This window comes from Caenorhabditis remanei, chromosome V, assembly GCF_010183535.1.
Source record: "Caenorhabditis remanei strain PX506 chromosome V, whole genome shotgun sequence".
Taxonomy (NCBI): Eukaryota; Metazoa; Nematoda; class Chromadorea; order Rhabditida; family Rhabditidae; genus Caenorhabditis; species Caenorhabditis remanei.
Window position 1 is genome coordinate 17783903 of NC_071332.1, and position 16018 is coordinate 17799920.

Here is a 16018-nt window from a genome sequence, read left to right on the forward strand (position 1 = left end):
TTTGTTCGTGACGTAGATCTCACTGGAAACAAACGACATGTTCGGAAACTTCTACTTTTCCGAACCTATCAACAAAAAATGAAAAAACTTTTCTCGTCACCCGGGATCGAACTTAAAACTAACTGTAGTCAACGACGCCTAACTTGCCAGATCGGACGCTGCGACACGTCAACCCTAACCATACGGCCACGAAAAATGCAAGCCGATGAAAAGAAAGAAATGACGACGCTTAGGCCGACAGTTTCACGCCACTTTTCCGTTTTTCATTCCCCTATGCTTTATCAGTGTTTTTGGCTCAGAAGGCGTAATTTTGAGAATTTTGAAAAAAGAAAAAGACGGGCATCATTAAGAGAAAATTTCTGATCTTTTGGTCCAAATTTGAAGAAAATCGGTTCAGTAGGGAGGGCGGTAGGATCGGCGACACACAAACAAACATACAGAATCTGGTGTTTGTTAATAGTAAAGACCAGTCGGTTAACGCAGCCTAACGGCTGCTAAACCTCCTTTTCTACTCCACCCTTCTGGGTGTTTCAGCGCCTGCGGCGCTTCTCAAATGGTTCAGACTATCGAGGTTTCATAATTTTTCCTACTCCTGGATCGTATAAATTTTTCACTTGTTATTAGTTTTTGTAGGCTAAGCAGCCCGTTATGATAGAAACCAATTAAAGCACCTCTGCTTTACTGATAAGATTTCGACAAACTTTCTCAATGACTTATCTTTCCTGTGGAATATGAAGCGATTTTTTTCTTCACAAATATTCTTAAGGAAACATAGACAGCAGAGTTGAGCGGAATTCCGCCTTCCGCCACTTTTTTCATTCCGCTTTCCGCTTTCCGTCGAAATGGTTTTATTCCGCTTTCCGCCTTCCGCCTTCCGCTATTTCAAGAGCTTTTCCGCCTTGCGCCTAGAGGATATCAGCTTGAAAAATTTATTCGCAGACTCCAATTTTCTGCTATTTTTGAGGTTTTTTTGCAGCAAAGCTATCAGTTTTTGCCGAAGAAAAAAACAAAATTTTACCCAAATTTAACCATTTTAAGGGCTTTTTGCAACAAAATAAGGCCAAATCGTCTTCTTAAAAACGACATTGTATTCCGCCTTCCGCCTTTTTGCATTTTTTCATTCCGCTTTCCGCCAAGAAATTTGTTGCTTCCGTCTTTGGCTTTCCGCCGATTTTTATTAAATTCCGCCTTCCGCTTGCCGCTTTCCGGCCAAAAAATTTCATTCCGCTTTCGCCTTTCGCCTTCCGGCAAAAATGTTTCTTCCGCCTTCCGCCAAAAATGTTTCTTCCGCCTTCCGCTTTCCGCTTTCCGCCAATTTTTTAAAATTCCGCCTTCCGCTTGCCGCTTTCCGCCCAAAAAATGTTTACTCCGCTTTCCGCCTTCTGCCTTCCGCCATTTCAAAAACCGCATTCCGCTCAACTCGGATAGACAGATCAATTAGAATTTCGTCCTTCACGATCAGAGTTGAACGGAATGAAGAAAGTGGCGGAAAGCGGAAGTCGGAATTCCGGTCAACTCTGTTCAAGATGCAAGAACCAATCATATCCCACTATCATTTTCTAATATTACTAACCAATCAGAAATTATTTACTTCTGATCCTCACAGACTTCATCTGTGTCAAGAAGTTTCTAGAATTTTCTCGGAATTTTGAAAGGATGAAAATCACCTTCGGCAAGTTAGATTCCTTGCTAACAAATCAGTTGAATATTATCTAACCTACACTTCAACATCTGACTCGTCTCGTCCACAACTGGTTGTTCATAGCAAAAACAGTTTGCAGAATAGATCTGACCCAAGATTCGTAGAACAACTTTCCAAAACCATACGAAAATGTGAAGAAATGAATTCATTTGAAGAATGGAAAAGTTCTATAACTATTTTTCCCGTGAACTCCTATTTCCCTATTTCGGAAATGAAAGCCACTGAAAGGCTTGAAAACCACGTTTTTTTCACGTAGTGACCTATTTTCGAACTATTTGAACTAAAAAAATAGACGGGCATCATCCGGGGAAAATTTCCAAACGATCTGTGTAAGTTTCATTAAAAACGGTTCAGTACAGAGGGCGCTAGAGTCGGCGACATACGGACAGACGGACAGATCTGCTGAATATTATTAGTAAAGATGGTCGAAAAAAAATTTGAAAATTTGACTTTCGCGCGAATTTTGCCCGAGCCATTTTAAGGGGACAGCTCAAAAATCGCACTATTTCGCACTGGTTGATTCGAGGGAGAAATTACTTTGTCAAAATGTAACTCTCTAGAGACTGTTTGTACAAAAAAGTTGTCAACTACAAAAATGAAGCTCTACCTTTTTTCTGTATGGTTTATACATAATTTACTTTGTGGGATAGTTAGTTTTACTATGACACACTCTCAAAGTTGGGCATTTTCCACTGAAAAAGGCAAAACTTCAATACTTTTGAGCGGTACTGTATATCTCGACCTGTAACTCCATCTTGACTCGGGATCCTTCCCTAGTGAGTGGGAACTACTGTAACCCTGAAAAAATCAAAATTCGAATGAAGATTTAGAATCCGGACATCTTTAAAAATGTATCTTTGTCATCGAATGCCAAAATTCAGGTTTGATCTCTACTGGTAACCAGAATATCAATTTCGAGCAGAACATAGAGAGCAGAGTTGAGCGGAATGCGGTTTTTGATGGCGGAAGGCGGAAGGCGGAAGGCGGAAAGCGGAATGAAAATTTTTTGGGCGGAAAGCGGAAGGCGGAAGGCTGAATTAAAAAAAATATCGACGGAAAGCGGAGAGCGGAAGGCGGAAGCAAAAATTTTTTGGCGGAAAGCGGAAGGCGGAAAGCGGAATGAAAAAAAATGCCAAAGGGCGGAAGGCGGAACACAATGTCGCTTTCAAAAATACGATTTTGGCCTTATTTTGTAATAAAAAACACTAAAATGGTTAAATTTGAGTTAAATTTTGTTTTTTTGATAAACACTGATAGCTTTGCTGCAAAAAACCACAAAAATATCAGTAAATTGGAATAGGTGATCAAATTTTTCAAGCTGAGGAAAAAATCTTTAAACAGCGGAAGGCGGAAGGCGGAAAGCGGAAATAGGAAAGTTTCTGGCGGAAAGCGGAAAGCGGAAGGCGGAATAAAGCATTTTTCGGCGGAGAGCGGAAAGCGGAAGGCGGAAAGAAAAAAGTGGCGGAAAGCGGAAGGCGGAAGGCGGAATTCCGCTCAACTCTGATAGAGAGAGCGAGCGCGCGTGAATCCGCGGATTATCAACTCCAAATTTTTAAAATTATTGTTGACTTTTTTCATTCTGATCTACACAAATTTATACTTGTGTCGTCATGACTTTAGTTTGAGGGTATGGCCGACGAGTTTCGGTTTTGAGTAAAATTGTCAAACTTTTAAGCCTAACCCTAAAAACGCTTCCGACCTTTCCCATACTCGTGAAATACACAACTTGTGATTACGTAGTGAAAAAAGAAATTAAAAATTTGGAAAAAAAATTCATTTTGAGAAATTGCACTAACATTGCACTAACAAATCCTCCTCCCCAAGAGATTACTTTTTTTTCAATTAAAAAAAGATTCATTTCAAATCATTTCTCGCTCACAATTAACCTGTCCAACCTTTTATTTTCATACTTGCGAATTTTTTCACTAGAATTTTTTTTCAATAATTTTTTTTCTGAAAATTTTCCAAATTTTTTCTCAAGTATATCTGAAAAATCAGTCGAGTTTTGAGACCTCAAAATTCTAAAAATCGCTCCCCGTCGTCATTTTTTCAGTACATTTCAATAGAAATTCTCCTCCTCTGTACGTGAAATGAACTCATAATTGTTCATATTTCAATTTTTTTTGAAAATTTTTGAAAATATTGATTTCACGTGCACGACGAGGAGAATTTCTATTGAAATGAACTGAAAAATTGGATGACTAGCATCGATTTTTGGCATTTTGAGGTCTCATAACTCGCTTTAGACGCATTTTCAGATATGAAACCACAAAAATAATAGCTTTTCATACTTACAACGCGCCGGGCCGTGACGAGAATTTCCACGGCCCGGCTGAAAAAATTTGAACTGAAATTTTGAACGAAACTTTGAACGAACCTTTGAATTTTTTTGAATTTTATCGAATTTTTGACTATTCTTCAGAATTCAATCAAAAGCTAGTTATGCATCAAAAAATTAAAATTTTTAATGTAAAATTTCAAAAAAATTCAAAAAATTCGGTAAAAAATAGGTACCTTTTTTTTTTTTTCAATTTTTCAATTTTTTTTTCCGAAAAATCGGAAAAGTTTCGAAAAAAATTGGAATTTTTTTAGTACTGAAAATCCGGCCCGGCCCGTTGCAACTCTGGTTATTATGAGCTATTTTTCTCACATTTTCTAAACATTTTCAGCAAAATGATAATCCACGGAATCTGGCTATGCTATGGAATCCCATCATTCCTTCTCGTCGTCTTTTTCATATTTTTTCTCAAAGGAAGAGAGTTTCGCTACTCGTTTTATAGAGTGATTCAATGTGATATGGGAATTGTAAGTTTTCTAAATGGAGTGCATTTACAACATTCGTATTTTCCATATTCGAATGCCTATCCATCTGTATGTTTGTCAGGATGTCCGGGTGTCATTAGAGTACTGTAGAATTCAAAAATTTCAATGGCTAAATTTTTATGACCAACTTTGACAGTGTATTTCGATCTCACCTGCTTGCCCGATAAACTCAATTTTGTCATTTTTTTGTAGGAACACTACCGTGAAAGTTAGAGGTTGTCAAATTTCAAAATTTCGCTGAAATGCACTGATGTGAAATTAGTTCGGATTTGACAACCTGTAACTTTCCAGATGCCCCTACAAAAAAATGGTCAACTACAAAAATGATGTGCCATTGTTGTACATAATTTTTTGAAATTAGATCATTTCGATAGAGAAAAACGCGAGCTGTCCCACCCATACAAAATTTAATTTTTCCGACCGTCAGGTGGCACTGAAATACACTGTCAAAGTTGGTCATTTTCAATTGAAAACAGCCAAAGTTGATAACCGGTACTGTAACTACAGTACCGCTCAAAAGTATATTAAGTTTTGCCTTTTTCAATAGAAAAGGTTCGACTTTGAGAGTGTGTCATGGTTATACTTATTGTCCCATCAAGAAGATTCATAATGGATTGGCAAATTTTTTTGTACAAACGCTTTCTAGCAAGCGACATATTGTCGAAGTAATTTCTCTCTCAAATCGACTCTTTTCAGTGCAAAATAGTGCGATTTTTGAGGTGTCGTCTTAAAATAATCATAACTCTCTAGGGAATGTCCGTACAAAAAAGTTGTCAACTACAAAAATGGAACTCTTCCTTTGATTTGTTTGATCCATTGAAAATCTACTTGATAACCATGACACACTCTCAAAGTCGAACCTTTTCAATTGAAAAAACCAAAACTTAATATACTTTTGAGCGGTACTGTATAAATTCCCCGCTACCCAGAATATCTTCTGCTACCTAAACACGTGGATCTCCCGTCTCTACCATATCTCCACAACTATCCCCATAATGATTTGGGTGAATGACAACTTCTACGCTCTATTCCATTTTTACATCTTCTTCGTCAACTTTTTCTACAATGCCCAAGCAATGAGTGTCATTGTGACGGCGACGCACAGGTTATGGTCGAGTAGGCCAATGTCGAATATGGAAGTTAGTAATTACTTAATTGACCAATTAACCAGAAAACTACCAGTCGGGAAACGCCGCCTAACGGCGGCTACCCTCCTGGCTTCCGCCGATTTCGGACTAATTATAATACTTTAGGTGCAGTCAAAAAATGTTTCAGAAAGACAATATTTATAGATCAAAAAATTTAATGAACAAAAAGAAGAAGTTTTTGAAAAATTAAGGAAAATATGAGGTTTACTGGAGAACGTCCTCGTAGACAATGTTATTCACTATTCCAGATGCGGATTCGATTCGGATCCCGTCTTTGGAAGTGGTTCTAGACAGGGCAACATAGAGTTGCCCATGTGAAAAAATAGGCTCGTCCACCTTTAATCCAATCTTCTCGAATGTTTGCCCTTGGGACTTGTTGATGGTCATGGCGAAGGAGAGACGGATGGGGAATTGGAGACGACTCATGATGAATGGCAGGCCCTTTTCGTAGTTCAGCTTGATCTTTGGAATAAAGACCATCTGTCCTTGGCGTGGTCCATTGATAAACTTGCACTGGAGAACCTGAAACAATACGTAGAAAATTTGATCTACTCTCAAAACTTACTCTTGCTCCCATATCATCCACAACTAATCTGGTTCCATTGCACAATGAGTTCTTGACGTCCAAATTCCTCAGGAGCATCACGATTGCTCCTTTTTTGAGACGAAGAAGATGTGGAGGCATTCCAGATGGTGTCATTTGGTTCAGGAATTCAGTGGTGAAGTTTAAACTGTCGTTGATTTCTCCTCCATCTTTATGAGTAATCTGATCAAGTGAAGTGTAGGACTTAAGTTCGCCGGCCATCTTGTCGAGTACTAAATTGTTGACTTCTAGAGCTTCCTTGTTACGTGGAGTCAGAATCGCTACTTTTGCCAACTTATTGACGTCACCCGAGGCCAACAAATCACCAAAAATTTCCTCTGCGAGATCTCCATTTGACTCCAATCCATCTGGAATTGACATTTCTCCGGTCTCTGGTGCTCCAATTTTTCCATCGCCAATATCCAGAAGCTCTTTCTTCCATTCGAGGGCATCTCCTGTTAATCTCATGTTGGTCTTCAGTTGGAAAACTTGGAATTGATTCCAGAGGAACGACTTCTTAATGCAGTTGGCAATTTGATCTTCAGCTCTTCCATTATCCACCACTGGGAGTACTTGTCGGAAGTCACCTCCTAACACAACCACTTTTCCTCCAAATGGCAAATCGATCCCTGTGATCTCACGGAATAGCTTGTCTACAGTTTCAAGAGCTGCTTTCGGAGACATCGGAGCCTCGTCCCACAGAATCATTGATACGGCAGCCAAGACTTTTGCCAATGCGGAGTTTGGCTTGAGAGTGGACGATTTGCAGAAGTCATTGATGTTCAACTTGCAGATGGAGGCCACAGTACGGCCGTTTGGAAGGAGTGCTGCGGCAATTCCAACCCATGCCATCGGAAGAATTGTCAGTCCTTTTCCCATGATGATGTTTGCCAAGCAGTTGTAAACGAATGTCTTTCCACTACCGCCTGGACCATCAATAAAGAAAAGACCACCCAAATCGAGAGCAGCTAAAATGGACTCGACGGCTTCAGACTGTTCAGCGTTGAGTAGCAATCTCATCTCTTCTCCTTTCTTCTCACATTCTCTCAAGTCAACAAAGTGAGTTGCTGAAGCCACGGGCTGATAGTCTTTATTGATCCACTGCTTAATGTCTCCATTCATAGCTTCCATTCGATCCTTCATGTCATAATAAGCCAATGATTCAGCTTCTTTCGGAGAATATCCTTGATGCTCAAAATCTTCAGAAAGATCTTTGAGAAATCTGGAAAAATAAGTTTAGTTAATTTTACAGAAGGTAGAAATTCTTACTTATTCCAAAGTTCTTCCGGATTGTTGATGTTCTCAAAAAGTAGAAGCATCACGAACAATCCACGAAGTTGAGCAGCAGAGTGGAATCCAGCCGCCTCTGAGAGAGTTTGTTCATACATCGTGTCATCTGAGAGGTATCCAGAAGCTCGAGCAGCTTCTACAAATGTGTCCCACCTCCTTCCTTGAACCGTACGGAGGTCATCAAAGCTTGTAGCACCTTTGGTGTACAGAAGAAGTTGTCGAAGAGCATATCTTTCCCGATTTTTCGGCGAGATAAAATACATTCTTCCCAGAGAAGTTTTCATCGTTTTTCTCGGTTGCCACGCAGTTGTACTTGTGTTAAATGTGAAGTGCTCTGGCATCTCATGGTAGAAGTATTGTCTAGAATCCTTGAGAGTTGGAGGAAAGGATCCATCCGGGAGAACTGTTTCTTCACACTTTTTGTTGATAGCAAACCATGCAGTCAACTTGGTGTTTTTGGATTGAGCTCGGTTAACGGCCTGTGCCTCATCCCCACGTTGAAAAATTATATTTTGATCTTCCGGAAGATGAACAGCAAGTTGAAGAACATTACAACTTCTGTAGGACATCGGGAATTTGAACAAATGGTGGACAGCTTCCGGTGCACAAACAAAGCGAGTATCCAAATACTGCTTGATTTCATCAACCACTTCCATCTGTTTCCCATCGACAACTCGGATGAGGACAGCTGCTCTTGTTGTACCTTTATATACGTACTTGAATATGTACTTGACGGCTGACACGGCTCCACACACTTCCAAATTGATGTGGCACCTGTATTTAGTGAGGAACCATGGAGGATACGGTACCACATTTTGGTTGGTAAGTGGAACAACTTGTCCATCGATCTGGTACTCGACACATCTCCCATCATCACGTCTTCTGTACAATGAGAAACCGTCGTTGTCAGTAGACGTGGTGTCACGGAATTCCTTTGGAAATTTCTTATCACATGATCCATTTTTCTGCATGCACGGAGATTTTGGGTTATGGACTCCACAGGGACGATGCATCATGAGAGTGGTTACCAATTCATGCAAAACTGGATTATCATCTTTGTCTGGAATTTCCGCAGAGATGATCCGATCAACATCGGCTGCAGTTCTGAAATAAAAATAGCGTTTTGAAGTATTTGTCTTGATATCTAGCTTACCTCGGTTTGGATCCCGGTTTCATGATTATAAGCATATGCATATGTGGGAGACCACGTTTCTGGAACTCAATGACATAGATATATGCTAGCACTTTTCCAAGAACATGACGCTTGAAAAGATCTTCTCTGATCTCGGTGATTTTTAGCTGGAACACACGTGCCACGAGGTCTGGTCTATCAAGTGCAGTCTGCCCAGGGAACAGACATTCCTGGATTTCTGACCACTTCGGATTGCTTGTCATTGTCAAAAAGTAATCTGGTTTCCCCAGTCTTGCCACCATTGCCATTGAATCCTGATATTTTGCAATCATATCTCTCGGGGATCCAGTGAAGGAAGCTGGAAGCGTGATCCTCATTCCAACTGGCCCTTTTTCTTCTCCAACGACATAGTCCTGTAATCCACTAAGTGTTTCCACATGAAGCAAAGCTTGGTTGTTTCGAATGAAGTTCAAATGGTTTTGCTCAGTTCTAGTCCACACATCCACTACATATTGTTGGAATAGCTTCCTCGAGCGGAAAAGTGGAGAGAAAGAAGTTCGAACATGAAGATTATAAGCATAGAATTCTCTCATGGTGACTCTATTCCTTTTTCCTCTTGGTTTGGTATACGAAATTTCTGGATTCCATCCAAACTGTCCAGTAGGGAAAAGAAGCGGATAGCACATCGGGTCACAATTCGGGTCAATCAGCGCGATGGAATTGATTTTGCCACTCCTTTGGTACACTGTGGTTCCTCTCTTTCCCGGAATCTCGTCTGAATCTCCAACATAAACGACGGCTACTTCGTTGGCTGTGGATTCCTGATATCTGAAAAAAACAAAATTTCAAAAAATATTTCATTTTCAGCATTCTCGCCTTCTGTGATCATCCTGACTGCGAGTCTGGAACGTCATGGTAATGTTCCGCTCAGGTCTTTTCTCTTGCATCGCTTTTTCTTTTTCTTCTTTTTCCACTTCATACATCATTTGAAACGACTGCACGTGGGGATGATTTCCTTTCAGTATAGCGATTAGCTTATCGAACAACTCTTTGGAGCAAGAAGAATTCATATCTCTTCCAGCTAACTCAGCAGCCGCTTGCTCTGTATCCATTATGAAAACTTGGGCGAAGTTCCGTGGTTGACTGACTCCTGGATGAAGATCCCCAATCAGATGGTAGACTTGCTTGTGGATACGGTAGCAGTACGGTCCCCCAGATGGTAACTGGACATCCGCTTTCATGCACGCCATTGCAAGCGAATTATTGTATTGCCGAATTTGCTCGATGAAGTTCTTGGACTCTTTCCATAGATCCTGATTTTTCGAATCTTTATTAGTGAGAAACAACTTCTTAAGGGCGATTGGAATTTTCTTCTGCTCTATATTCACCGCGCCAGATAGACAGCATGCCGTAAACTCCCCTTTTGTTGTCGTTTCACCTGGAATGTAACAAACATGATTTATTTTTTATCACCGAAAACTCACATTTGAAATAGAGCGCCCCGCAAAAAGCACATTCGTTATCCATTCTGCCACAATAATGAGTGTCTGGACGGTCATCTGTAGCGGCGATTCCGAGAAATGTAGAATTATTTTTGCTTTTTCTTGCCCGATCAGAAGTTCTTCGAGACAGTTTTTGAGTGAGATCTTCGGTTGCTCTGGCTGCGGATTTTCTTTCTCTGTCAATGCGTGCTCGTTTCTTTCTCTCTTCATCTGGCTCCTCAGACTTTCTTTCTGCGTGTCTTTGTTTGTCCACTTGCTTCCGTTTCTCTTTTTCTTCAGCTGTTTCCAGGGAACGTCTTAAAGATTTCATTTCAGAATCCCTCCTTGCCTTCCCCGTTTTAGTTTTCTCGGTTCCATTCGATCGGTGGAGTGCGGAACGTGTAGCATTGTTTTGCAGTCTTCGATCTTTGTCTGCCTTATTTTCGAGTTGTCTTTTTGCTGAAACTCGAGCCGAATCAGCTTTTTTTTTCCTCTGAAAGTTAGAGTTTTTGACTAAGCCAATATAAGATGAACTTACCTTTCTCTTATCTCGCTTTCTTATTGATCCTTGAGACATCATCTGAGTGTCCTCGACATCATCCATGTCTTCGTTCATGTTTTGAGTCATGATTTGAGTGTCCTCGATTCCATCGATTACTCCGCTTCGGGATGGACCGGTCTTGTCATCTGGGGCTAGAGAATCTTGAGACATGATCTGAGTATCCTCGATTCCATCGATTACTCCACTTCGTGATGGACCGGTCATGTCATCTGGGGCTGGAGAATCTTGAGACATCAACTGGGTATCCTCGATGGGGAAAGAAAAAGAATGTGACATAAAATTAAAAATGGAATACTGAAATGGCCATAATTGTAACAACTTTGGCCGTTTTCAGTTAAAACTGTCCAACTTCAAGAGGGTGTCACGAAAAAAAAAGAAAAATAATAGTTTATGAACGTTCCCCACCCATTTTTCTAGACGATTTGAAGAAATGAAATCATTTGTAGAATGAAAAATTCTATAACTGTTTTTCCCGTGAACTCCTATTTTCCTATTTTGGAAATGAAAACCAATGAAAGGCTTGAGAACCACGTTTTTTTTCACGTAGTGACCTAGTTTTGAACTTTTCTAACTAAAAAAATAGACGGGCATCATCCGGGGAAAATTTCCAATCGATCTGTGTAAATTTCATTAAAAACGGTTCAGTACAGAGGGCGCTAGAGTCGGCGACATACGGACAGACGGACAGATCTGCTGAATATTATTAGTAAAGATGAGTTTCAGTTCTGGAGACACAACTATCGCAATATATACCTCGTGGTGCTGATTCTGAGTGGTTTGCATGCGTTATCTTCTAAATTACTGGAATTGAACAAGCCGGATTATTATGATCATGTAATCGAGAAGTTTGTAAGTAGCCCGATGGATCCGGTGAGTTACTCAGATCAATTAAACATGTTAACTTGCTGTTTTTTTTCTTCAGGAGATGACAGTAATCTACGACAGAATATTTCTGGTCAAAAGTTTTGCTTATTTCTCCATCCTCCTTTTTATAAATATTTCTACAATCTCCAACCTAATCAAGCGGTTCCCTTATAACTCCTCGACTGTCCAAAGCAACAAAATGATGAGAAGTCTGACAACTATTGCATTCATCAACTCTTTCCTATTCTTCCTCGTCTTACTCGACCCCCTCGGCGCGATGGCGACCATGACAGAGGACTTCCGCTATAATGCAACAATGCTCACGTCTGATGTGGTGAGTTGCGAAACGGGCGGGTTGGTTTTAAAACGTCTTTTTTGTTTCAGATGTCTCTATTTTTCCCTTACATGCTCATATGTTTCGACAGGAATGTGCAAAACAAGCTGATGAAACTTTTTGGTTCGAAGGCAGTGGCTGATATGGTCCGGTCGAGTATGACTTAAGTTTTTTCCAGAAAATTTATTATTATTGTTTTGTTTATGAATCATTTCAATTTTGGTCAGTCTTGGAAAAATATTTTTTTAAACATGAGATTGAGAGAGAGAGAGTGCCCAGAGAAGTCAGACACTCTAGCTTCTCTGCGCTCTCCTCTCACTCCACCACTGGTCATTAAAGGCACATATCTCAAAACTTAGAATAGCTGTCAAAAATTTGTGAACTACGAAAATGATCAGCTTAAAATTTACTACATTTTTGTAATTAACAACTTTTTGATATCTCAGCAAGCAAGAGACGCAGAGAAGCTAGAACGTCTCGTTTCTCTGCGTCCTCTCATCCCACTAACTTTCAAAGCGCATATCTCAAAACCTTGGATAGCTATCAGAAAAATGTCAACTAAAAAAATAATTAGCTTGAAATTCTCTACATTTTTGTAATTGACCACGTTTTGAAATCTCTGCAAGCTGGGGAAAAAAACCCCCCTGAATTCAAACACTTAATTTTTTTCCTAATCTAAAATTAGATACATATTCAGATTCCTTTTAATTAAAATTTATAATTTTATAAATTTAAATCATAAATTAGCTATGTAAATGAGTAAACATTGACTCGGGAATCGACGACACGCGGACTCGGGGGATTCGAGGGCGGCAACAACCTGAAAACATTTTGTTTACTTTGGGACAAATGTATTTTTCTTTAAAAAACTCACAAAAGAAGGCATGTCGAAAATCCTTGATCATAATAATAGCCGTCAGAGCATCCAGAGCCGGGTAGAAGCATGCTCCGAACCCCGGAGTATTCGCTATCCTTCCAACTTCCTTCACATCAAAAAACGGTAAGGTTAGCAGGAATCCAGTGGGGAGGAATAAAATAAAAGTGGGGATCAAGGACTGAACAATTAGGGTATGAAATAACTGCCGATGAATTTCACAGTTTTTCTTCGATTTTCGAAGTTTTGTATGGTGATAAACGGTGCGGAATGTGTTGACAGCAAAATAGATTATACTGGAGATAGAGAAGAATAGGATGATCCATACTATAAGCATTCCAATGCAGTCTTTCCAGAATATTTGGAGGGATCCGGATGGGGAGTGAGTCTGAAAAAAAATCCATGAAAAAAATCTCTAGAATTATGAGGCTTACATAAAAGACAGCAGCAATCTGACCAACTTTAAAGCTGTCATCGTTGTATTCCTTTTTGAGACTTTCTCTGGAAGTATAAGTTTTATGACTGAATAGTTGAAAATATGAGAATATATGCATCTTCACAGGTGTATATCTCAAAAACGTGATAAATTATCAAAAAGTTGTCAACTCCAAAAAGAATCAGCTTAAAATTTTTTACATGTTTTAGTAAATAACTTTTTGTTAGAACCACAAGGTAAAAAGGAAGACGCAGAGAAATCAGACACTCTCGTTTCTCTGCGCTCTCAATCTCTCGTGGAGTTTCACAAGCGTATATCTCAAAAACTAAAACGCTATCAAAAAGTTGTCAACTACAAAAATGTAGTAAATTTTAAGCGAATTATTTTTGCAGTTAACAAATTTTTGATAACTATTCTGGATTTTGAGATATGCGCCTCCAAAGATAGGCAGTTCGGACGAGAGGGATGAAAAAGCGCAGAGAAACGAGAGATTCTGGCTTCTCTGCGTCTCTTGCTTGCAGTGATATCAAGATGGTGTCAACTACAAAAATGTAGAGAACTTCAAGCTGGCAATTTTTGTAACCAACAATTTTTTGATAACTATTCTGGATTTTGAGATAATCTACTTTGAACAAAAGTGATAAAAATTTATTTTCACTTCGTACCGACTTAAAAGCAATGTCTGCAAATATGAAGTACGGTAGTGCAATACATCTTATTTTGCCAATTCTAAAAACTTTTTGCTGCATAGCGACTCTAAGGATACGGAGTCTACATCCTGTGGCACTGCGGAGCAAAGTTTTCTTGCAATATCTCATATTCCCTGCGTAGCGACTCACCTCAAATACTCTGACTTGAAATCCGTCGGCTCTCCAAACCAACAAATATCCAAAAACATCACCAATCCCAGGAAGACCACTGGTATCAGCAGGCGGAACACTTTCAGACCGTCCAACATTCTCAGAAATCGAGGGCTGAAAATTGTTTTTTTCAGGCGCGTTCTATTTTGTGTTCCAAGTACTAAAATTCACCTGCAAACTGCTGTGTATCTATAGAAAAAGTGGGCAGAAAGGAACAGGACACATAGGCCAAATGAGCTACAGTAGAACGCTGGAAATTCGATATTTTAAGATTTGATCTACACAAAAATCAATAATTGGTACCTGCCAACAAATGCCCAAACTCTTTGGAAAATATGGAGAAACTGGTGTATAGCATCAATCCGGTACCAGATATATGCATGATCTGAAAATGAATTATAATTGTTTAATTTGTCGCGCCCGTAATAAGCTTTATTACAATCGCGACCCTTGCTCGACTCTTCTTCGAATCGTCTCACAACCAGATGTCTCGTAATTCCCTTGGAATTACGCCCTTAAGCTTCCTTACAACTTGTTCTCCATTTTCCCCAGCTTTTATGCTCAATTCACCAAACTATTGGCTCCAAACTTCCCCTTTCAAATATCTTCTGTCAAGGACGAGAAAACACCACGTGATGTAAACGCGCCCCAATGGACGATGACGTCACAAAGTTCAAATCGATCGGCGTGGCGCGAAACTCATCATTTCTAATTCTCTCGTTTCTCCCCACTATTTCCTTTACATTGTTCTAGAAGCTTTTCTCTTTTACCCGCGAAAGCTTGTTTTATTGTTTTTAACAACTTGTTTCTAATCACTTCTCACGTTTCACAGCCACGAAGAGTGGTGAGTGAATCCCACTCTCTCTATTCTGTAATTCCCCAGCATTTGCTTAATAAATGAGTTGAGTAGTGAAGTCATGTCTTCTTTTCGTCTTTCTAAACCCACTGAACCTACTATTCTTGTCTACACCACCGTTCCTTCACCATCGATGCCTATTTATCTTTCGGCCTACCCGAAGAGGGGAGTGTCGGGGATAAAATAGATCAACTCCACAAAATGGCGTCGCCACATGGTACATCGACCGGAAAAGAAAAATATTTTGGCTTTTCGAAGAGAAAAGTCGAAATTTTTTTTCAGGAGAACTCGAAGTTTCGGACGCCGATTGCGAAATCTGGACAACTTCCCCAGCGAAACGATCAATCGATAATGACGCAATAGGAGGAAATCGAGCGGCATGTTCCGAGGTGAAGAACCGAGGGACATTGCCGCGCAACATCATGTCACCCCCCAGCTGCGATCGATTATCGGAAAAACCAACTACTCGCTGGACACTCAACTCGTTTTATGGAAGCAACATGGCTCGAAAACGAAACGATACGCGTGAGAGTCACCTTAGCACTGCACAGTCCACTGCCTTTGCCTCCCCAGCTACCTTGAGCTACAGCGAAAACGCTGCCATCTTGGGGCACCGGCGAGAAATCGAATTCGGTACCGGAAGGATTAAGGAAGCAGCACGTTGGAAGAAAACAACCAAGTAAGCCCACTACTACATTCTGCAAGGAAATCCGAAGAGGATGTCCCGTGGAAGCTTACGCCCAACGGCACGACGCAAAGGAGAGCGGTGCATAAGAAGAAGACGTCTTGGGCTCCCTTCAGTAAGGAGCAACGTGGCACCAGACGCACCCGGAGCAGCTGCCTCCCTAGTATATGAAGCCCCGGCCTAGAAACTGCGTAGTTCTACAACGCTAGGACATACGTACTGGACAGCCTATACTAGAGACGCTCCAAAACCTTGTACCAGCTTGCCAGGATGGTAACCGATTAAACAGATAGCTAAGCATAGTCAGCGCGAAGAGCACTGAATAAACTAAGTCAGAATTTCATAACTCTCCTCTCCTTCAAATTCTCTCTGTCTCCCCCACCCTCAT

General features: G+C 40.3%; 3 protein-coding genes across 3 annotated transcripts; 1 reads left to right on the top strand and 2 right to left on the bottom strand.

Annotated features, from left to right (window-relative positions):
• Positions 1–5877: 5877 nt before the first annotated feature.
• On the bottom strand, positions 5878–10997 carry GCK72_020888 (uncharacterized protein; the record flags this gene model as incomplete). Its single annotated transcript, XM_053733865.1, has 7 exons — positions 5878–6195; positions 6239–7478; positions 7526–8650; positions 8700–9506; positions 9660–10116; positions 10163–10652; positions 10698–10997. The coding sequence occupies 7 exons, from the start codon at positions 10995–10997 to the stop codon at positions 5878–5880; spliced, it is 4737 nt and encodes a 1578-aa protein (XP_053582778.1).
• Positions 10998–11582: 585 nt separating this feature from the next.
• On the top strand, positions 11583–12086 carry GCK72_020889 (uncharacterized protein; the record flags this gene model as incomplete). The annotated part of the gene is made up of 3 exons (XM_053733866.1): positions 11583–11591; positions 11644–11919; positions 11970–12086. 3 exons carry the CDS (start codon positions 11583–11585, stop codon positions 12084–12086), a joined length of 402 nt encoding a protein of 133 aa, XP_053582779.1.
• A 576-nt stretch (positions 12087–12662) lies between these two features.
• Positions 12663–14471, bottom strand: GCK72_020890 (uncharacterized protein; the record flags this gene model as incomplete). The annotated part of the gene is made up of 6 exons (XM_053733867.1): positions 12663–12739; positions 12794–13181; positions 13228–13294; positions 14069–14203; positions 14261–14339; positions 14393–14471. The coding sequence occupies 6 exons, from the start codon at positions 14469–14471 to the stop codon at positions 12663–12665; spliced, it is 825 nt and encodes a 274-aa protein (XP_053582780.1).
• Positions 14472–16018: the final 1547 nt, after the last annotated feature.